This window comes from Myxocyprinus asiaticus, chromosome 19, assembly GCF_019703515.2.
Source record: "Myxocyprinus asiaticus isolate MX2 ecotype Aquarium Trade chromosome 19, UBuf_Myxa_2, whole genome shotgun sequence".
Taxonomy (NCBI): domain Eukaryota; kingdom Metazoa; phylum Chordata; class Actinopteri; order Cypriniformes; family Catostomidae; genus Myxocyprinus; species Myxocyprinus asiaticus.
This window is the reverse complement of record NC_059362.1, coordinates 2,606,378-2,630,367: the sequence shown is the minus strand read 5'-3', so window position 1 is coordinate 2,630,367 and position 23,990 is coordinate 2,606,378. Positions and strand designations below refer to the sequence as shown.

General features: G+C 41.2%; 1 protein-coding gene across 2 annotated transcripts in view; it reads right to left on the bottom strand.

The window, feature by feature from the left end:
• arhgap18 (Rho GTPase activating protein 18) overlaps window positions 1-23,990 on the bottom strand; it is a 77,162-nt gene that overhangs the window by 16,866 nt on the left and 36,306 nt on the right. The window contains exons 3-7 of one of the 2 annotated variants that reach the window (XM_051644844.1): window positions 19,370-19,605; window positions 15,696-15,756; window positions 11,810-11,958; window positions 10,822-10,987; window positions 9,168-9,259 (exon numbers count right to left, since the gene is read on the bottom strand). In XM_051644844.1, the coding sequence (XP_051500804.1) occupies window positions 9,168-9,259; window positions 10,822-10,987; window positions 11,810-11,958; window positions 15,696-15,756; window positions 19,370-19,605 (704 nt within the window). The remainder of the gene's footprint in view (window positions 1-9,167; window positions 9,260-10,821; window positions 10,988-11,809; window positions 11,959-15,695; window positions 15,757-19,369; window positions 19,606-23,990) is intronic. The other variant, XM_051644845.1, reaches the window with a different exon arrangement.

The following is a 23,990-nucleotide window of genomic DNA, read 5'->3' as shown; positions in this document are numbered from 1 at the left end:
CACTTGAATTAGCAGATGCTTGTAGCTCAAAGTAGCACTCATGACTTGACCCTGTGACCCCACTTAAAAACTTGCCAGACTATGCCACCCTAAAAAGGTAAAAAAAAAAAAAATATATATATATATATATATATATATATATATATATATATATCGTAGACTATGATCTGTCCTGTGTCAGACGGTTTGGCTCAACTATGCTCAGATTCAGAGAAAACAAGAGTGTGAAAATTTTATAATCCACATTTTACTGGACAATCAAAATACTTTAAAGCCATTTCTCTGTTTCTCTCAGTATGGGCATAGGTACTACGTTTTGCCCTTGTAGGCAAGTATGACTCTGTTCCAAATGTTGTATTTGATGCAGACTTGCAGTCTCGTCATCTTTGTACATGCAAACCTTTTAAGTCCACAAGATCCTTTGTGGCCTTGATGCACACTTTTGCCGAGCTCTGGTGTGGACTATACAGGGAACTCAACAGTCTCTCTAGCATTATGTGATCAAAGTATTGTAACGTGATGCAGGCAGGTGGAACAGGATGAAGACGAGAGCAAACGACAAAGATGATGACGAGATGATTGTGAACCCAAGTGCAGTTTTATGTACAATGTGAAAATGTGAAATCCTAATGTGAAAGTATCAAAACTAGGTGGCACACAAACATGAACAGAAACTTGACCCATACAGACTTGACTGGAATAAACTATGACTTGACTAAACTATGACTAGACTAAGACTAAGACTGGCTACATTACATTTACAATACTCGACAAAGGTCACTGGCAAAAATGAAGGCTTAAATACAGAGACAGGGGTTAACAAGACAAGTCGAATCAAATGAGAACCAATGACAAGACATGACTAATGAACATAATAATGAGACAATGACTATAAACCAATGAGAACAAAACACATGAAACATGAAGGTCACATGACTAGACAAGACAGGATCACATGAGGGGAATAGGAAATCATATGACATGAACAGGAACAAGGAACAAAAAAGTGAAAGCTAAACTTCAAAATAAACAACATGAACGAAAGAACATGAATCAAAACGCATGAATGTGACAAGTGTTTTGAGAATAGATAAGATTAAAAAGGTATCAACATTCAGAAGGATTTCATCCATTTCAAATAACTATAATGTAGGTTCCATTAGCAGCAATAGTGGTCAGTAACAAAGTATTTTTACTCTGTTACTGTACTTTTTTTTTCTTCTTTTTTTCCAAGTATCTGCACTTTAATAAGAGTATTTTCATTTTGGGAAACTTTTACTCCACTACATTCCAAAGCATAATATCTTGCTTTTTGCTCCACTACATCTCAGAAAAATTCACAATTCAGTCACAGCAGTTCTCAATTAATAATGTCTTGGTTACTGATGTAACCTCTGTTCCCTGATGGAGGGAACGAGACGTTGTGACGATGTAGTGACACTAGGGGTACGGGGAACTGTTGTGGAAAAAAAGGCGCACATTATCACCTTTGAAAAAGGGGAAAGGCTCAATGCAAGCGGTACATCCAAATGGCCGCCCGGTCTACCTGCTGTTACCACGTAACACGTAGGTTATAAAACCTCGCAAAGGTATTGGGTGTAGCCCAACCCGCAGCTCTGCATATGTCTGCTAGAGAGGTCCCACTTTCCAGTGCTCAGGAGGATGCAACACCTCTAGTGGAGTGCGCCCGGTATGCCAGAGAAATGGCATCAACAATCCAATGGGCTAGCCTCTGCTTGGCGACAGCTTTCCCCTTCTGCTGTCCTCCAAAACCGACAAAGAGCTGCTCAGAGCATCTAAAGCTCTGCGTGCGGTCCAGATAGATTCACAGGGCACGAACTGGACACAGCAACGACAAGGCCGGGTCTTCCTCCTCTGAAGGGAGAGCTTGCAGGTTCACCACCTGGTTCCGAAAAGGAGTGGTGGGAACTTTGGGCACGTAACCGGGTCAGGGTCTCAAGATAATATGAGAGTGTGCCGGCCCGAACTCTAGGCATTCGCTGGTAACAGAGAGCGCCTGCAGGTCCCCCACCCTCTTGATAGGAGCGCCACCAGGAGGGCCGTCTTCATAGACAGAGTACTGAGCTCGGCCTGCTCCAGGGGCTCAAAGGGGGCTCTCTGTAGGGCAGGTAGGACTACAGAGAGATCCAAAGAGGGAATCAGGTGCGGTCTAGGAGGATTCAACCTGCTCGTGCCCTTGAGAAATCTGTTGATCAGGTCACGCTGTCGTGAGGGCCTCCTGTCCGGTGTGTCATGGTAAGCTGCTATGGCAGCCACGTACACTTTCAGAGTAGAGGGAGACAGTCTCTCCAGCCCTTCCTGAACAGCACAGGCCCGACGGTGCATTTCTGTGGGTCTTCCCCACGGGAAGAACATTAGTTCGTGAAGAGACACCACTTCAAGGCATAGAGCCGCCTCATAGAGGGGGCTCTGGCCTAAGTGATCGTGCTTACCACCACTGGACTCGGCGGCCCTGGCACGGGCAACCTGGGGATGAGGCGACTGACTCCGACCGGTCTGGCCCGGGTGAACTCTCCAGCCCCACCATCGCCCCTGGGCCAGCGCATGGTATGTACACTATATTGCCAAAAGTATTCGCTCATCTGCCTTTAGACGCATATGAACTTAAGTGACATCCCATTCTTAATCCATAGGGTTTAATATGACGTCGGCCCACCCTTTGCAGCTATAACAGCTTCAACTCATCTGGGAAGGCTTTCCACAAGGTTTAGGAGTGTGTTTATGGGAATTTTTGACCATTCTTCCAGAAGCGCATTTGTGAGGTCAGACACTGATGTTGGACGAGAAGGCCTGGTCTTCGCTCTAATTCATCCCAAAGGTGCTCTATCAGGTTGAGGTCAGGACTCTGTGCAGGCCAGTCAAGTTCTTCCACACCAAACTCGCTTATCCATGTCTTTATGGACCTTGCTTTGTGCACTGGTGCGCAGTCATGTTGGAACAGGAAGGGGCCATCCCCAAACTGTTCCCACAAAGTTGGGAGCATGGAATTGTCCAAAATCTCTTGGTATGCTGAAGCATTCAGAGTTCCTTTCACTGGAACTAAGGGGCCAAGCCCAGCTCCTGAAAAACAACCCCACACCATAATCCCCCCTCCACCAAACTTCACAGTTGGCACAATGCAGTCAGACAAGTACCGTTCTCCTGGCAACCGCCAAACCCAGACTCGTCCATCAGATTGCCAGATGGAGAAGCGTGATTCGTCACTCCAGAGAACGCGTCTCCACTGCTCTAGAGTCCAGTGGCGGCGTGCTTTACACCACTGCATCCGACGCTTTGCATTGCACTTGGTGATGTATGGCTTGGATGCAGCTGCTCGGCCATGGAAACCCATTCCATGAAGCTCTCTATGCACTGTTCTTGAGCTAATCTGAAGGCCACATGAACTTTGGAGGTCTGTAGTGATTGACTCTGCAGAAAGTTGGCGACCTCTGCGCACTATGCGCCTCAGCATCCGCTTATCCCGCTCTGTCATTTTACGTGGCCTACCACTTCGTGGCTGAGTTGCTGTCATTCCCAATCGCTTCCACTTTGTTATAATACCACTGACAGTTGACTGTGGAATATTTAGTAGCGAGGAAATTTCACGACTGGACTTGTTGCACAGGTGGCATCCTATCACAGTACCACGCTGGAATTCACTGAGCTCCTGAGAGTGGCCCATTCCTTCACAAATGTTTGTAGAAGCAGTCTGCATGCCTAGGTGCTTCATTTTATACACCTGTGGCCATGGAAGTGATTGGAACACCTGAATTCAATTATTTGGATGGGTGAGCGAATACTTTTGGCAATATAGTGTATTATATCGCCAGGTGCCCTCTGGGTAAAACAGCGGTTTCCTCATTTCCTGGGACAGCACTCGCGATGCCCAGGCACTGGAAGCCTTTCTGGTCAATCAGGTGAATGCGAGTACCTCCCGTTCCCGTGCCAGGGCCCCAAGCCCAGAAACCAATCATCCAGCCACGAACGCTCAGGGCAGGGTGGAGGGTTCCACTTCAGCCCGATGTTCGCAGCTGCCAGGGCAAACACGGCTGCAATCTCAGCGTCCGCTTCATCCTGTGCTCTACCACCCGTGGGCGGGAGCTCCGAAGATTCGTCCACTTCTGACAGCAGAAGCCCACCCTCTGATTCTGTGACCGAATGCTCATCCTCGTCGTGAGCCACGAACGACACATTAAATCCCCCTTAGGCGAACCACCTGTATCGCTCGACAGCTCTTCTGGATAGAACGAGCATGCTGGGGGATGGGAGGTCGGCGGTGCTTGCCGACCCGGCCGGCTGAGCATCAGCCCAGAACGGAGCAGGTTGGGGAGCAGCCGCAGTGGCTCCTTGCTTCATGAAGAAGGAAGTGAGCTGCGACCGCAACGTTCTGATGGGCATGTTCTCGCAATGAGAACATAACACTTCCACGAAAGCTGCCTCGGCGTGCTGGCGCCCCAAGCACTTGAGACAGATTTCATGGCAGTCCGGAGGGGAGAGATAATGGCCACATCCAGCAGCGCAAACGCGGAAGGACATCTTTAAAAGGACGGCAAGCATTTGCGCAAGCTCTTTTAGAAGGAAATATACTCTTTTGAATATACTTTTTTAGCACCCGTGGAAGCAACCAGGGGAAGCACAACACTCGACCGTGCGAGGGTGACCGTTGTGTCACTACATAGACACAACGTTGAGTCAGTGACAGATGGGGAACTCACTGGTTCAATACTGTGTTCAGAGAGGGTCTCAAGCTAGTAAATAAACTGAATTGGTCACTCTGTGTTTGACTTTTAGGGTCTGTGCCTGCCTCTGAAGGCAACATTTTAAAGCATCGTGGGCACACTCCTGACATGAGACACAAAGCCCCAAGTATACTTCCGTTTTGATGTGAATGTTTACATCAACATTTACATTTATGCATTTGGCAGACACTTTTATCCACAGTGACTTACAGTGCACTTATTACAGGGACAATCCCCCCAGAGCAACATGGAGTTAAGTGCCTTGCTCAAGGACACAATGGTGGTGGCTGTGGGGATTGAACCAGCAACCTTCTGATTACCAGTTATGTGCCAGTTATGTGTCCTCAAATCCCCACTCACTCGCGTATCCTGTTTTTTTCATCATTAAAAAACTTGTGCATTTCAGAGGAGAAGCATATTTAGCACTTACAATGCGCCGAACAGGAGAAGAATATCATTAAATTTGCTTCGGCAACCCAACATTTAGCTTTGGTGGATGCCAAAGTATTCAATGACTGTCAATGTAAGTACTGGCAAGCTTAGCCACAAGGCCTTCCTGCAGAAGTTGACCTAAGACAAGACACATGAGCTCCTCGAGAGCCATTTCTGAATCCAGCATGCCCATAGCAGATCTTATGTAAACCCACACCACTTTGAAGGGTGTCACGACTCCACAATACTTTGTGGAGCATTGGTGGATGCCAAAGTATTCAATGACTGTCAAAGTAAGTACTGGCAAGCTTAGCCACAAGGCCTTCCTGCAGAAGTTGACCTAAGACAAGACACATGAGCTCCTCCAGAGCCATTTCTGAACCCAGCATGCCCATAGCAGATCTTATGTAAACCCACACCACTTTGAAGGGTGTCACGACTCCACAACACTTCATAGACTCATGAGCAAGGGGTATCTGATAGAATGCACTAGTCAGGTCGGTGACAATAATATGTTTCCACTGTGTAATGAGACATAATGTAGAATCAATGTCGGGCAGTAATGAGGGCTGGGGCTTGCTATAACGACCAACATCAGCAAATGAGGTGACCAAGTGTGACCCTCCATTGGGCTTTTTTTCCAAGAAAGATGGGTCAAGATACTCTACTACAACATCCACCTCTTCCGGGCATTTAAATACACCAAGTTCTTCCAAATGATCAAACTTGGTTTGGAGTTCCACAAGTTATCCCCTTGCATAAAGAGGAGATGGCCTTTGCGCTGTGGGGGTTCTACAGGCCCCATATTGACTTAGGCTTTGAAGGGACCAGCGGCACCACTATAACATTTAAAGTGAGGGTCAAAGACACTGTCATACTCCCTCAGCAGAGACCGAAACTGAGTCACTATGTCCGAAGGGAAAAGGTGTTCGGGGTCAACTTGTACAGGTAACGAGTGAAGATTCTTACTTAACTGCTTCACAGCCTGGCACAATATGAACTTCTCTAAATGCTCTACCTGAGGCTCAAAAACAGGAGTAACCTGACAGAAGTGCTCTTGACACTTTAGCTTGAGAGGTTCGGTAGACAAGTTAGGTATGCGTATTTTGCCTGCTATACTAGAGATGATACTTGGTTGAGGCCACACTTGTGATGACTTACAATTCCGCATACTTGACGATTCAGAGAGAGGCTCAGTGGCATAACCTGTATCAGACAGCATGTTATCAGGGAGCTGCACTTCAAGGAACGCCCCCAGGGCAGATTACATTTGAGGGAGTTGGAGCATGAAGCACACAGGTGCGTTGTGAGCTGTGCAAGGCATCACAGCAGCTGAGCTGCCATACTTGTACATTGTGCCATCTCCGAGGATCACCTCATGCCTGGCGGGGCAAACAGCGACATCATTATCTTCCATAAAGGGCATCCCAGCAAATATGTCAACATCAAGGTCCTCCATGATGAGACCCTCAAAGCTGAACACCTTATCGCCCTGAGTGAAGGAGATCCGAGTTTCACCAACCACTTGAAGCGGAGAGCAGCCATCAGCCTGGTGGACTGACTGAGCACTAGACACAATCTGGGATCCAAGACGCTTCACAATGCTGTGTCGGATCATATTACCTGTCGCCCCACTGTCAATAGTGATGTGTACAACATGACACCCATAAAAAACATTGAAACATGGGGACTGATGTGTCTGAACCCTGTATGCTACGGCACCCTGGGGAGCTGCTTCGGTGGTATTGTCGCACGGGCGTTGATCATCCTGCCCATCATCTTCATCTGACTCTCTTTCCAATACATCCACTATTTGTCTAGCCTTTAAAATATAACACCGATCAGTGTCTGGGAGATAACAACACTAACTTAGAAAATGGCTTACATCTGAACGGCCAGCCTGTTTGCACAGAGAACAGACCTTAATGCGACAGGGTCTTCCACGAGTGGCACTGAAACTATTCTTACCTCCCCAGGAGGACTGATGGGGCTCCATACTCATAGCTGTATGAAGGATTTTTGCATCATCAGACGAGTGGATCTCATCTAAAAGGGAGCTCAGAGCCTGTGATATTTCAGGCTTGATAGAGGCTAGAGTGTGAAGCCGCAGTTCTGTGACATAACGTTATTTAACCAGCCTGGTTAAGCTGGGGTGAATCAGTTTTAACCATGTGAGAACCACCATATTCTCTAATGTGGGAGAAAGCTCCTCATCCTCTGTCATCACTTCACCATGGTGGCTGAGGCCATTGGTACGCAACAACGAATCCTCAACAAAGACCATAAGGATGCTCATCACCTCTATATGAATATCAGAAAAGACAATGAACTGAGTGCCAGTAACCTGAAAGCCTAAGTGTTGCCTAATGGCCTGCCATATACATTCCAAAGACATTTAATTTTGACAAATGTATTTCTTGAAATGATTGGACAATAGTTTGCCATTTGTCCCAGCATCAGATCCAGGTAGTTGACTTTCTGCATAGCACTGAGACATCTGGCCTCGGGCACAGTGTCGTCATCATCACGAAATCCTCTCATGGGCTGAGCTCTCATTCTTTTCAGCCAAGTTACACCCTCAGCAAATATGGGTTGAATTTCTCATCTAATGACAATGTGTACAACAAGTTTTGCTTCCAGTTTTCAAAACCATTGATACTCTCCGTTTTAGAGAGGCACCACTGTTTCGGTGCATGGTGAGTAGCCGCCATTGCTATATCCGTCCGATGCTACATGCTGTAACAGCACTAGTCTGTGCTATATCGGCTCCAGCGGGAACTTCACGCTGTCGCGAGAACTATACAACTAAGTTTTTTAAGTGGGCTTGAGTGTCGACCGACCAATGCCACCATGCCAGTAAAGGTAATAAGGAGCCGAGACACGAGCATGTATTAGATGGCAAGTTTACTGAGAGAGCCAGTATGTCACGCAAGCACACATACAACAGAGTGAGAGTACAACAACCAATGAGAGAACAGATATAACCCAGTGCTGCTACTCGGTACTGGTGATATGAGGTAGTACAGAAAGTATTCTTCACCAAGAGTTGATGGTTTGAGTCTACATCACCCCTTTACTATGCGAAAATGCTCGTGAGGTGTTTTTTCTGTCACTGTAAATGTAAATTTTTCTGACACACACAGAGGTAAATTGGACCTGACAGATTAAATTCAGACAGCTATGACACACTGCACTTTTTCATGATACAAGTATTTAATTGTTATCAGTGTAATCCTGTTTCAGCTTGTTAATAATTTGTGTTAAAATGTGACAGCTTGTATTATTACACATGCAAGTTCATAACATTAAAAAAAATTACAATTGTACTTTTTTTAAATTAATTTGTCACCCTACATTTTTAAGATGCTTAAATGTGATTAAAATTGTTGTAAACTGAATTTAAAACATTCAATTTCACATGTACATGTTTGTGTGTGTGTGTGTGTGTATAAATATAGTAGCAGCCCTTCCCCCATCCCAGTTTAACACTCAAAAAATCTGCTTACCTTAACTATAACGCAACGGGTGAATGACATGAGAAGATGGTCAGAGGTGTCGTACAGAGATATGTGTTATGACTTTGTGTTGTCTTTTGGATTTTCATGAGCACAGAAGAATATCAGTATGTCCACAGCGTGAAGTAGGATCTTGTGGATTTATGAATGAAGTACTCTTGTTTTAAAATCTGCCTGCTCTGCTTTCTGTTGTTATGATATCAAACAACAATTTAAAATACTCATGATAACTTTTGACAACTCTATACCCTGTAAATCCACTTCGCTAGCAAATTACTCTTTGACATCAACACCACACTATATAGTGACTGCTAGAATGGAAGTTCCAAGACAAAATTTTCAAGATGGCTGAATGCTAGTTTCTCTAGCACATAAAGTGAATATAATGGATTTGGCATGTCTCAGTGATTTTTCAGTGATGTATTTGTGTCTGTAGAGGGCGCTGTAGAGTTAGTACGTGAGTTATAATAAGTTCTCTTACATGCTGCAGTATAAGAGGCACTTTAGTTCCTGGGATCCTCCGTTGGTCTTGTTCCAGTAGTGTAGAGAGAGGAACACCAAACAAACCCGACTCTATGACAAAACAATACAGTTACGACAACAGCAATTTACAGTACAACCTCAATTATAGCCATAAGAACATGAATTACAAGCCGCACCAAACACAACCAATGTTACCTGTAACTTATAAATATGTGAGGAAAAGCAACAGATTTCTTGGATCAAAGCTAAATAAAAATGTCCACTGATTTTCTGTCTGAAACTGAAGCTGTGAGAAATCTTGTGCAGAAATATGCCATGAGGATAAGTTTGCGATAGAGGGACTGTATCCAAAAACAGTACGAAGATTTCAAATATATAGTGGCACCAACAGAATCACAAAAATAATAACTCAAAATGAAATGTTTCAAAACATATGGAAGCCCAGAGAGACCATGCATTATTATTTTTCTGTCTTCCTTTCTCAAAATTGTTTTCTTGAGAAAACAAGATAAAAAAATAACTGTAATGCTACACAATCCCAATTAGAGCCACAACTAATCAAAATATATCAAATACACTCAGCTCCAAGTAGAAAATTATTTTTCATAATCAGACACATTTTCTGCAAATTCAAAATCTGAAATACATTACTCATAATTAATTATTTTAATCTACTAAAATATATGGGTGTTTCTTTAATTTCAGGCAATTTCAGCACTGTATATTTCATAATATAAGTACATATAAGTAGTTAAGCCTCATTAAAAAAAAAATTCACACTATTTTTTTTTATTTGTCTACTAACAATGTATATGTACATGCATCACAAGAGATTTATGGCATTTTTATTTCCAGCACATCTCAAATTCTGTATTATGTTTAATTGAATTCTGTGCTGGAAACGACGCTGATGGAAATGACATTTTTAACCTTTATCAAATAAAATGACCGACTCTTTTGTCTTGCTAAGACTAATTCCATAGCTAACATGTTATGTATCCTAAATACACACAATTAAATCACATTTTCGCACTTTTTGCATAATTTGGCAAAATTACAGCTTGATTGGAAATGGCGGCCAATAAAAAGTGATATTTCCCTCGATTTTTCTTTATTTTGTCTCATATTTCATCTCATGCATGCTCTTCACTGACACTTTTGTCCACTTGGTTAACAAGTACACTAACTTTTGAGAAAACTTTAGTAGGGGCAAAATTGTTTGGTGCGGTGGAAATGATGACACAACTGTGGGACAGCTGCATTTTTTTCTTTATTTTTTATTGATAGAAATATTTTCACAATAAATATTAAAATGGTTTGTGTTTATTTCACTCTTTGTTTATATAATCATAGTTTTAAACATGTAACAATTAGTATTTTTATTATGGATTTTCATAGTTTAATATTGAAAGTCTGAGTCTGAAGGCTAAAACAGTCAAATCTAGATATAAAAGACATTTGAAAAGTACCAAAAATAAATGAAGGTCTGGTAAAACATTTCCAAGACAAAAGTATAAATCTGTTAGTTTTAATACAAATTAACCCCTGGAACTTGAAACTGGCCAAAGTTAAAGAAACAACCGTATATAAACCTAAATCAAATATGAAAAGAAACTGCTTCTTAATTTGGTACAAATCTGATAGTCACTGACCTCTCACTTTGACCTTGAGAGCTTTATGAGCTTTCAGCTCGATTCCACACGTGTCAAACAAAGCACTCATTTCAATGAGAACAAGTCTGCGAACTTTCTTCATGTCCTCAGGGGAGAGATCTCCTACTCGAGTCCGACCCGTCTTATCCTGAGACACTTTAAAATCCTGAAATGGACAGAAAGAGAAAGAGACCAAATATATGATGAAAGCTGAAAGAATGCACGAAAATGAAGTTCAGTTCCACATTTCATCAGCAGGTGTCACTGGTACTCAATACAGACACAGATTCACAGTCATTCAGTGATTTCACCAATGCTTTAGATTCTTTAGCTTGTGTGTGGCATTATGAGCTGAATGTTCAAAGCCTTCTGTATGCAGATTTTAGCTAGTTCCAAACTGATTGATTCTGACCTTTCAGCAGTCAATTAAATCTAAATTTGAATGCATAATGCGTGTTCAGGCCTCTAAATGCCATATGCATGTAGCCAGAAATATCTTCAAGGAATGCAAGTATTGGTATTTTCCTCTTGTAAAATATTTTCACTCCAATTTCACTGCATTTAAATGCATTTGTTTAGCATCAATTTACTCATTTTTTTTATTTCTAAACACATTTGTGCATGCAAAACTTGATTAATCAACAGTCGATAAGCTTAATCAGTCGACAATTAAATAATCGTTTAATTAACTGTTCATCTCTGCCAATTAAAGAGCTCAGAGTACAATCTCATTACAGTAATTCAAACATGACGTGAAGAGACAATTTTGTAATAGATTTATCCAGGTCAAAGGTCTCCTCTATTCTAGACTCATAACCATATAAACATTCACATTCCTTTATCCTCAAGCAACCAATCACAGCGAGTCTTCATTCGGACACACACTTGTTGTGTAGAAACTTTGCACTACACACACACACACACACACACACACACACACACAATACTGGGTAAATCATTTGACTAGTTAATGTTATGCCTCACTCACGGGTAACCTGTCATCAGCTTCACTCCGGAGCTCGCTAACCTTCAACTCTTCTTTGTAGATAAGTGCTTGCTCGGAGAATGACACCTCCAGGTTAATGTCAGTCTCTGTCTCAGCTCCGCTCCCCTGAGCGTCAGACCCCACCCCATTACCTAATAGCACAATAAAAACATCCACAATAACAATGTAAAAATTCTTGATGGCCCAAAAATAGGCTTCATTTGCTATGTGTTAAATAAGGGTGTAATGGCTTATCGTGGCACCATACATCGTGGTTCAAAAATGTGACGATGCGCATCATGGAGAAGGGATGTTTTTTTTTTTGCTGTCTGTTCTATCCAATACGCACATCGTCCTAAGCTTACGTGATGCAGGCATACAAATGGAAATCGCTTCATTGCACACAAAGAGCTCTAAAATAGTTTACAGAATGCTATGTGGGAATATAATCCTAATGTCAATTGTCATGTCTGACTTGATTTCATCAGTAAATTATTATTATTCAACTGGACAAGCATCCATTTCCATTAAATATGTATTCTTTAAGAGAATATTTAGATGTAATCAGAGATTTGAATTTTAAATATTTAAAATATATGTAATCAGTTACAGTGTGTAAGCAGCATATGTATATAGCATAATTCCATATTTTCAGAAAGCAGAAATATTAGCTAATATTTCCATTTGGTGTCACCATTGCCCTGTTCTGGGCTAATTTTCAGCCCCAGTACATCTCTGAGGGATCATTTAGCACTTTTAAAAACAGAACTTTTAGCTAAATTACAAAGGAACTGTTTTGCATATGTCTTTAAAGTAATAATAATTAAAAATAAAACGTTCAAATCGAAATTTTTCTTCATTCATTCTTAATTTTAAGAATCGTAAACCTAACCGAACGGTGAGTTCAGTATCGTGAACTGAACAGAATCGTGAGATGAGTGAATCGTTACACCCCTAGTGAAGAAAACAAGTCAATATACAATATACAAATTTAATTCTCAAGAACATTTGTTATTTGATATAGAAAATATATTTATATACTTATATTGATATATTTGAATATATTATATTCTTTACTGGAAAAAATGACAAATTATTTTTTGTAGGACACACAGGGTGCTTCAAGGTTAATGCATCACAATATTACATCACTCTCTGCTGATTAGACAGTTGGCTAAATCAGACTAGTCAAAGTCCACCAAATCAAAAACGTCATTATTCCGCATTTAGCGCTAAGTTTATCACAGTCACATTGGCTTCAAAACATAGAGACTACAAATAAACAGCCCACAACATGCACAATCAGTCTGTGTTAACTGGAAATAAATGCAGATATTTGTTCTATTTAAATGGTCTATTCTGCAATGTTATTTACAGTCAAACTGAAGGAATGTTTATGATGTGCTTATATCCACAGTATTTGGGCACTTAAGTCCCACTTACAAATGTCTGAATGTCATTGCATTAAATTACAAAAAATATCAATCATATTTTAAAGAACGATAGCATAAGCACACTTTTCAAGCAAAACATTTAATGAAAAGAAGTTTGTTGGTTTTTAAAGTGTATTTTTTTTTTTTTTTTTTTTGTGGATGTATAAAGTCAGACCCCCTCAAGTTTACACAGGTGTCCTATTACAGTAACCACAGGTGGAGTTCAATTATTTTGCTTAAAAAGTGTGTTTTTGCTATATTTCTTTAAAATAAAATAGTATTTAGTTTGATATTTTGCTATTTAATGCAAATATCCAAATACATTTGGGCCACTGTACCTGAATGTGTATGATTAGATAAAGGAATATTTGATTTTCTGCTCTAGATTTAAAAGTCAGCAGAGACAAACTCTAAAGAGCAACACTGAATGTTACTTTTCTCTACAGAGCAAAGGAAGCAGTCAACAAAAGGAAACAATTATGTAACCAAAGGATGGAGTGTCAAGTTTTGTAATGTAGTCCGCTATGTTCTATGGAGAACTAATCACTCTTTTATAGTAGCAATATGAGGAAATCTGGACGCCTTTCATTGCATCAGGTTTCCCACCCTTTTTGACCAATGAAATTCCATGATTCCATTTATGATTACTGTATACGGGTTTCTAAAAATCATTTAGATGTAGACCAATTCGCTAATGAATCTTTCAGACGAATCATGATTTGTGAGCCATTTTGATCCATTATTGACCCAAAATAACAATTCTCACACAAATTGGACATTGCTATGGCTTGCAAGCAAATGTTAGGGGCAGTTCTTACCAAACACGTTTTTCCAACTGTCTGCGCTATTTTTCAACAATTGTTCTATGAAAACATGCACTAGATGGACATCTTTGACCGTTGCATCTCACTGTTTTTCAACCTTTTCTATGTAAACATACGCTAGACGGACATCTTTGACCGTTTCATCGCATCTCACTGTTTTTCAACTGTTTTCCTATGTAAACATGCGCTAGATGGACATCTTTGGCCGTTGCGTCACACCTCGCTGTTTTTGAACTGTTTTCCTATGTAGACATGCGATAGACGGACATCTTTGACCGTTGCATCTCACTGTTTTTCAACCTTTTCTATGTAAACATACGCTAGACGGACATCTTTGACCGTTTCATCGCATCTCACTGTTTTTCAACTGTTTTCCTATGTAAACATGCGCTAGATGGACATCTTTGGCCGTTGCGTCACACCTCGCTGTTTTTGAACTGTTTTCCTATGTAGACATGCGATAGACGGACATCTTTGACCGTTGCATCGCATTTCACTGTTTTCCAATTGTTTTTCTATGTAAACATGCACTAGACGGACATCTTTGACCGTTGCGTCACACCTCGCTGTTTTTGAACTGTTTTCCTATGTAGACATGTGATAGACGGACATCTTTGACCGTTGCGTCGCATCTCACTGTTTTTCAACTGTTTTTCTATGTAGACGTGTAGCAGGGCGGAGGGCGGAGGGCGGGGCCGGGTCGTTTTTCCGCACACCCGGCCCCTAATAAGGTTGATTAAGCCCGAGAGGGATAAAGCCGACCAGAGACGGCAATGTGTCAGAGAGAGAGTTACAGACAGCTGTCCGACACATGTGTGTTTGTGCTTTTGTTTTAGTTAATCATTAAATATTATTTATATTGTCAAGCCGGTTCTCGCCTCCTCCTTTCCGTTGATGTGTTACAACATGCGATAGACAGACATCTCTGACCATTGCGTCGCATCTCGCTGTTTTTCAACTGTTTTTCTATGTAAACATGCGCTAGACATACATCTTTGCATAGCGTCTCCCTGTTTTTTCAGCACATGATCGACAATTATTTTTCAACGCCACCAGGTTTAAAAAGAACAGAAACTTTAAAAAACGTGTCTCGAGACACCTGTGTTTTGTTATTTCCGTTGCGCTGCATCTCGATTTTTTTAAGCGCAAGGACGTGCTCAGTCTGAACGGCCCCTTACTCTACACAAGAGCAGTATGTAGCTGATGAAATATTTTTATAAAGAGGAAACTAAAAAACTGGACATTCACTATTGAAATTTCCTCGACTTTTCCATGACTTCTGGGATTTTATCCATTTCCAAGACTTTTCCTGGCCTGGAAATCACAATTTTAAAATTTCCTGGTTTTTCATGTGGGAACCCGGTTGCATTCCAGTGTTTGTCCCTGTTTAGATCAAGCAATGTTGAGATTTGATGAAATAACGAGATATTTAATGGGTTTATAAAGCTTCAGTTTCCGGGGAACACGGTCTTGTTGTGCTCTGCAAATTGTTGACTGTCTACCAAAAACCTTGAATGCTGCTTTCTTTGGTGTTTTGATCCACTCAGTAGTGCCAGCCAAACATTACACGTGAACATTTTCAGTGCCATAAAACAGAACACACAACATTATTCTTAAACTCGTGATACATACCCAGCGTTTTGACTTCCTCATTACTGCTCCCACTTCTCTCTGTGGATTCCACCTCATTCTCCTGTCACAGAAAAAGAAAGGGATGAAAAAGAAAAGAAGAACATGAATAATAGGGACTAAATTGCACACACATTGATTAAGACGGATCTGTGTCTGTGTGTGAACGATGTGTGTGCAATTCAGTTGAATAGAAGGCCGACCACCCATGGGAAAGTATGATGTTATGTTAATGAAAGCAATCCATCAATTTATGTCTAATGTATCTATTTATGGGTGCTTTTTTCAGGCACTTCCACGAAAGTAAAGTCTTGATAAAAAAGTACACTAACTTTTGATAAAACTTTATAAGGGGCAAAATTGTTTGGTGTGTTGGAAATGATGTCACAACTGTGGGACATTCATATAAAAAGAAAAAAAAAATGATAGATGCTAAAATAGTTTATGCTTATTTCACTCTTTTTAGATTAGCATAAATTTTAAATAATAAAGATGAAGGCATGATAAAAAGTTTACAATTCAGTTTTAATGAGACCTTCATATAACAAAAATAAGCTGAAATCTGTTTGTTTTGATCAACCCTTGGGACATAAAATTGCCTGAAGATGAAGAAACACCCAGTGGGGTCCAAATGTCATTATTGAATTCTCACTTTCGTGGGAAACACTGTTTCATACTCCTGTACCCTGCAAATGTGAGAACAGAATTCTTTTGTAAATTTATAAATAGATTATTTATGGAATTCACTGGCAGTAACAAAGCACACATGGCTTAAACCACTCAAAATGGCCTTCCAACTGGAAATTACCCCTCACTTTTACATGTGCCCAAGCTACTTTTCAGTTATATATTACTCTTTGCTGAAATATTCACTAACATGAAATGTTATTGGTGACAATATTTACAACTTGTAAAACAATGTCAGAAACATTTGTTCACTTGTTGGATGTACTGCGTGAACCCTACTGATGCTTTAACATATGCTAGGATATGCAGTTTAGACTGAATAAAAATGTTTGTGTGAAAAATAATCCTGTTTCCTTTATAAGCACAGCTTTATTAGTAACTCTATTACCATGCTCTGAACAGTGAGGTTCTAAATGTCACAGACTCTTACTATATTCACCCCAGTCAGCCCAGTCATTGGTTGATAAGCTTATGGAGCTGAAAATGCTCTTCTATATTTCAGCTAGTGCAGTGGCCATTACAAGACCTTTTCTGAACATTGTAAATCTAAATATGATCACTAGAGAGTCTTGTTTTAAAGAAGTGTTACAGGTTAAAAACAATTTAAAAAGTATATTCAATTTTTTAATATAAGTTAAACTCAATTGACAGTATTTGTGGCATAATTTTGATTACCAAAAAAAAAAAAAAAAATTGTATTCGTCCCTCCTTTTCTTTAAAAAATAAAACCAAATCGAGGTTACAGTGAGGCACTTACACTGGAAGTGAATGGGGCCAATGTTTGGAGGGTTTAAAGGCAGAAATGTGAATTTTAGTATAATTTCTGTTAAAACTTGTGTAATATTTGAGCTGCAAAGTTGTTTAAATTGTCACTTTTATGGCCGTTTTTGGGTTTACGGCGTTACATCTTCAAGGCAGTGAAGTTGTAAAATTGTATATAACTTTACATAGAGAAGGTAAGCAATTTTATCACACTAACATCATGTTAACACGCATATTGTTTATATCTTGTGCTATACTTGTGAAACAGTGAGTATTTTAACTAGGGATGTTAAATCGACCAATTACTGAACAAATTAAAACCAACAGCATATACCGATATGCTGTAAGCATGAAAATGCCAATATGAAAAAAAGATGGTTGATTTATAAATATTAAGTTACACACTTTGTAAAATTTCAACGCACTATCCAGAAATATTAATAGCCACAATTTGTATAAGGATTGGCACTCCTAATGTAATGTTAATGCAGAAAAAACACCATAAACGAACATGACAGTTGTGAAAGCGGCACTTACCTATGGAGAGCAACAGTCAGGTTCTGGAAGTAAAAATCCCATACATTTTTTTCCATAGACAATCTAATTTTTAACGATTACTTATAAACCTTTAAAGACAGACCAACCGTGAGCTCCAAGGTTGTTAATCCATGGTATATGATTCTGTTGAAGCCATCAGTCAGCATTATTCCAAATTCATTGTTTAAAAATCGCTTTTAATTGCGGAATTACTGGCGAACAACTACATTACCCATGGTACAGCAGTGAAATTATCCACCAATCAGAGAACTGCGGCCAAGCAAGCCCGGGGAAAAAGCCCGGAAGAGACAGCTTACTTTTATGACGCACTCTGAGTGACGCATTAGACTCGGTCTTACTTAACCCTCAAAATACTTATTTATATATACTGTATATCAGAACATTTTGCAATAATCATAAAATATATTGTAATGTTGTGATTCACTTCGGAGTTGGTTGGTTTGGTTCATGGTTTAGAACTGTTTTATGAAGAATTTTGAAAAGTCAATGGGGAAACATGAATGGGGAAAAATACTTCCGAAACCGAAACGGCTGAAAAAGTGGGCGGGTACTGTTATGCTTTATAGGCTACATGTTGAGGGAAACCATCCAAAACACTTTGAAACCAGCAGACTTTGACTTCTGAGGCATTGGTATGATATCCATAAATGCTGCACGATTGTTTTAATTAAGACTGAAATTACAATATGTCCTTGTGCGATTACTCAACCTTAAAAGGCTGCATTTCTGCATTCAGCGCTTCAGTCAGCGCTGTGTGCACAACCGACGCCCTCTAGCGGTCTGGATGGCATTATCCATTATACCACTATTTGGTTAAAACTTTGTATTTTTCCATGTATTTTGATGTGGTTTACATTTACATTGCCCAACATATGCAAAGTCTGAATTTGTAATATTCTATCATATACAGTACATACATGTAAAATGTGAGTTCTGTTTTGAACTGCAAAAACTGAAGAACAAAAAATGTTTTAGAAGTACAAATTAACCTTTAATCATCGTGTTATCATATTTAGTTATTATTTTCTTTTTATCTTCTATTTATCTTTGATTATGGCTCTCTAAAAAATGTGGGTCTGTTCAGCAAGTCCAATCTATGTTCAATGGAAATTATTTATTGTTAGAAAAGTGAAAGCTTTTGTACCTCTTTGTACATTTTGTATTGGCCCCATTCACATCCACTGTATTTCCCTGTAACCTTGATTTTTGCTTTTTTCAGACAAGTCTAAATTATTTTTGATGGTAATCAACATTATATCACAAATGCTGTTAAATGAGCTTAACATGTATTGAATCCAGAATATTCCTTTGAGGCTTTAATGATAGTTTCTGTGACATGCTGTCGATTACATAGATTGTTTACAAAAATAATTTTGAGTCATACCTCAGTATGGAAAAACAAATGTCACATTTACTGTAATAGACTGGCATTGCACGGTCATGACAGGAGTTGATTTATTGGATAAAACTTTCGTTTTTTCGATTTTACTGCACTTGTATCATGTTAACACATATAAAGTCTTGACGCTATACTATTGAAACAGTAAGTATTTTGACAATTATTCAGGTATGCTTGATGGATTCTTTTAAAAATCTTCCTGCTTGCCTGATTTATTGTATTGAGAGTCTGAAGCACTTCTGGCTTTGAGCAGTGGTAAATCATTGCTTACTTTACTTTCTGAAGAAGGTGAAGGTTTAAAGATCTCCCGAACATCAGGGACACTGTATGGCTTGTTTCGTTTGCGTAGTGTCTGTTTGAGCGTTTCCACGCGTCTCTCCACAGCGGCGGCTTGCGTTCGGGTCAGGGTGGACAGCAGTACGATACTATCCTCGCCATCTGACGCAGACTCATCAAACAGTGTCGCTAGGCCCGCCTCCATCAGCCATGCCTCTTCCTGCTCACCTTCTGCAGAACAAAAAACCAAGACAATGGAAGATCTTGAAGTATGGAGTGTAGATTGATGTGAAAAAGAATTATTTAAAGCATTTTAGCATAAGACTGCAACATAACAAAATGTGAAATAAATGAAGGGGTCTGAATACTTTCTGAATGCACTGTAAATATAATGATTTCTGCTAGCTACGATGGTGTGCGAGACCCATGTTCTCCTTTGAATGGGGCTTCACAATTGCTGTAGCAAAGTGAAGAGCAACAATTAATTATTTGGAGTATGAGGGTTTAATTGACTTAATGCTTATTGCAATAAATAATTAACCTATGGGGCATATATATTTCAATTTGTTAACGTTCCACTTAGACTTTGGGAAATGTTTAATGTTACTTGTAATTATGCTATTTTAGTGCATTTCTATCTTTATACTGTGGAATGCTTTGTTTGGAAAATGTTAATAAACATTGTTGATACATATTCTTTTCTTTTCTAAGAAGGAACAAATTATGAAGGGAAAGAAGTATCCACCTTTTTCCTGACTTCTCCACAGGCGGCGCCATTACGAGAGACTTCCTCTCAGATGCTCCCTACTTCCGCTTAGTTGTTATCAGCTAGACCTCCTGGTTACTTTCATAACCTCCATTCCCTGATGGAGGGAACAAGACGTTGTGTCGATGTAGTGACACTAGGGGTCGACCCCCAGTGTCACTACATGGACACAACGTCGAGTGAGTGACAGATAGGGAACGTCCTGGTTACTTTCGTAACCTCCGTTCCCTGATGGAGGGAACTCGACGTTGTGTCAATGTAATGACACTAGGGGTCGCCCTCATCGAGTTAGTGACAGATAGAGAACTAATGTTACTGGTGATAGCGAGCAGCAGAGGCTATGGAGGAATCTGTGCTGTTAGAGGGTGTTATAACAACTAAAGGTGGCTTAAAATCTACTGGAAAATTAATGTTACACCAATAAGTCTCTGACCCATAGAGGAGGTTGGAAACACACACTGCATTATAAACAGCAACCTTAGTGGATATTCTCAGGTTTTTGTTCTCAAAGACCCGCACACGCAGTCGCACAAAGGCTGTGGAAGCTTTGTTGATGCAATTGTTTATTTCATGGGAAAGGGAGCAATCTGAGGAGAGTGTGGAGCCAAGATAAATAAATCGGTCCACCACTTTCAGTGAAACACCATTGACATGAAAGCTCGGAAGTGTGGAAGGGTGTACTGAGAACTGTGCAATAACTTCTGTTTTCTGAATGTTGATCTGGAGACCAAAGGACTGATAGATGATGGAGATCGTATTGAGGGCATGCTGCATAGATTGAGGAGTATGGGCTATGATAGCACAGTCATCTGCGCATTGCAGCTCATGTATTTGACATTTTAGAGTTTTACTGCGGGTCTGTAGCCATTGAATATTAAAGAGATTCACATTCAAGAGGTACTGAATATGAACACCATCTGTGTATCCAAGTGCATGATAGAATAGGTGTGTAATGGCAGAGAGCATGAGGTTGAACAAGATGGGAGCCAGTACACAACCTTACACAACCCCAATCTCAACACTGAAAGGCTCTGTTTGGAGGCCTCCAATAATTACTCTGCCTTGCATTCCATTATGTAGTTGACAGAGGATGGAGAGGAACTTGGGTAGTTCTCCAAGTTTTGAAAGATGTTTCCAGAGCATTTCATGGCTTACAGGGTCAAATGCCTTTGAGAGGTCCATAAAGGCCATGTAAAATCTTAATGATGTCCTCTACCCTTCTCCTGTAACTGCCTTATGACAAAGATCATGTCAGTGGTGCACCTGCCTTTCCTAATTCCACACTGTGATTCAGAGTGTGTTCCGAGATTTGAGTCACCAATCTGTTGAGCATGACCTTTGCCAACACCTTTCCAGCAACAGAGAGAAGGGAGATTTCTCGACTGTTCCACAAACTGTTCTATCCCCCTTCTGTTTGTAAATGATCACAATGTTGGAGTCCTTCCACTCCTGAGGAGAGTCTCTGACTTCCAGATATTTGTGATCAGAAGGTGTAGTCTGGGAGTGAGCAGCTAGCCCCCATTCTTTATAATCTCTGCTGGAATCCCATCAGGTTCACCACTCTTGTTGTTCTTCAAGGTTTTAATGGTGTGAAGAACTTCAGAGAACTGTGGCGGGGTATCAAGATGATGAATTAGCGGGAGATCTGGGAGTTTGCTGAGAGACTGAAAGTGGTTCAGTAGGCTCTTAAAATGTTCTGCCCACTGATCTAAGATCTGATGTCAATCTTTAAAGAGGGTGTTCCCATCCGCCGAGCGAACTGGAGCAACTGCATGTTTTTGGGACCATACAAGGTTTTGATGTCATCATAAAAGCCCTGCATATTGGTGCAGTCCGCTAGGCCTTGTACTTCACTTTTTCATCCACCAGTAGTCCTCCATCTCCCGCATTGCCAGCTGGGTCACAGCTCTTGCCTCAGCAAACGCAGCTTTCAGTGTGGGTGAGTCCGGGTTGGATAGAAGAGCTTTATAAGATTTGTGTTTAATTTGTAAAAGTGAGTGAATGATAGGACAGTTATTGTCAAACCAGTCCTGGTGATGTTTCTTAGAAAGGCCAAGGACTTTCGAGGCTGCACTATGGATGATTGTGCTCAGGTTTGACCAGTCGTTGAGTTATCAGGAACTTGATCAAGCAAGTTTGCAAGAGGACATCTGAAGTTGTCCCTAATGGAGGGTTTTTATAGGCCAAGGCAGTTAAAACTTTTGTTCAAGCATTTTCTGCGATGGAAAGGTTGGATCTCCATGCAGAGCTTAGACTGAACCATATGGTGGTCTGTTCCGCACTCTGCCCCACGCATGACATGGGTAATGCGTGCATCATGATGTATTCATGGCGGCTGATGATGTAGTTCAGAAGGTGCCAATGTGTTGAACGGGTATGTTGCCAGGTTGTTTTCAGCTTGTTCTTCATCTGAAAAATGGTGTCAGTAATTACCAACTGGTGTTCAGAGCATAGAGAGTGGAGCCTGAGGCCGTTGCTATTCGCTTTCCCCACTCCATGCTGGCCAAGGACTTTGCTCCAGATATGATGTTCAGTGCCAACTCTAGACCTGTAAAATGTCTCTTTAACATCCTGCTCTGCATCCAGGAATGGTGCATAGTCACTAATAAAGGTGGCGAAATGGCCCTTGTTTAGAGGAATACATCATGTCATCAATCTCTCATTAATGCCAGTGGGAGACTCAGGAATGTGTTTAACAGGTGTGTTTTTATGGCAAAGCCCACTCCATGAAGACGGTGTTTACCCTCAGGCACTCCTTTCCAGAAGAAGGTGTAGCCCGCACAAACTCAGTCAGGGAGTCCTCTCCATGTAGCCTGGTTTCACTGAGTGCGGCAATGTCAATATTGTAGTTCCTCAGTTCGCGGGCCACAAGGGCTGTTCTACGGTCAGGCCAATCATGTGCCTCAGCCATGTCCAGAAGAATTCAGACATTCCATGCACCGATGTTCATGTAGGTATATTTTCTGGTGTATTTCTTTCGACCGCAAAAGGGGATGCTCCGACGACTGCCGTTTTTTGGCCAGAGTTGATGAAGCAGAGCATTTTTAGACCACTTTTTCTAGGTACTTCCACTACAGGAGTGAGCAGTGTGAGGCTGCTCAGTCGTAATGAAAGCTGCCGAAGAGACGCGCTGCTCTATCTTGCATCTCAGCGACCATCATTCCATTACCACCTGTGTGCATGGTTTGGCTAGGTACTCCCAGGCCTGTTCCCACCGCCATTCCACATCGCCACAGGTCTCGGGGGTTGGGAGGCTGAAGCAAGAAGCTTGCACAAGGAGGTGATTAAGGTGGGGGGTTGTGTGCACAGTCCACACTCCCACAGTCTTCGCTTCACCAGATCGATTCCAGTGGCATGAGGGACTCATGACGACCTTCGTCTGGCTACAGCTGCAGAGGACCACCAAAAGACCCGGTCTGTTGGATCCCGCCTATGCATGTCCCCAACTGCAGATATGATATTAGGGTTTACTCCCCTAGCCATCTCACCATCCCTGGCTTACCCACGTGGCAGTGGGGCAGTGGTTGGTGAGACACCTCTGGGGACCACTGCAGCTTCGAGATCAGCCTGGGGTCGCAAAACCCCAGTTTCCATGGGTTGCCGTGAGGAGGCATGGTAGGAGTCTTGGTGAGGGAGAGGCTATGTACTGACCATGGAAGACTTACGCTCTCTGCTTCCTGGACCCCAAGAAAATCTGGGGTGGCCAGCGGCAGGAGCTAAGGGAGGGAAAATTCAGCATCCCCACCAGCAATAGCTCACATAGCAGACTGCACTAGACGCATCATAACACCCTGCAGGCAGTTATCCTGCCAACCCACTCACACACACACAGCACCGTGCAGAGAGCGCT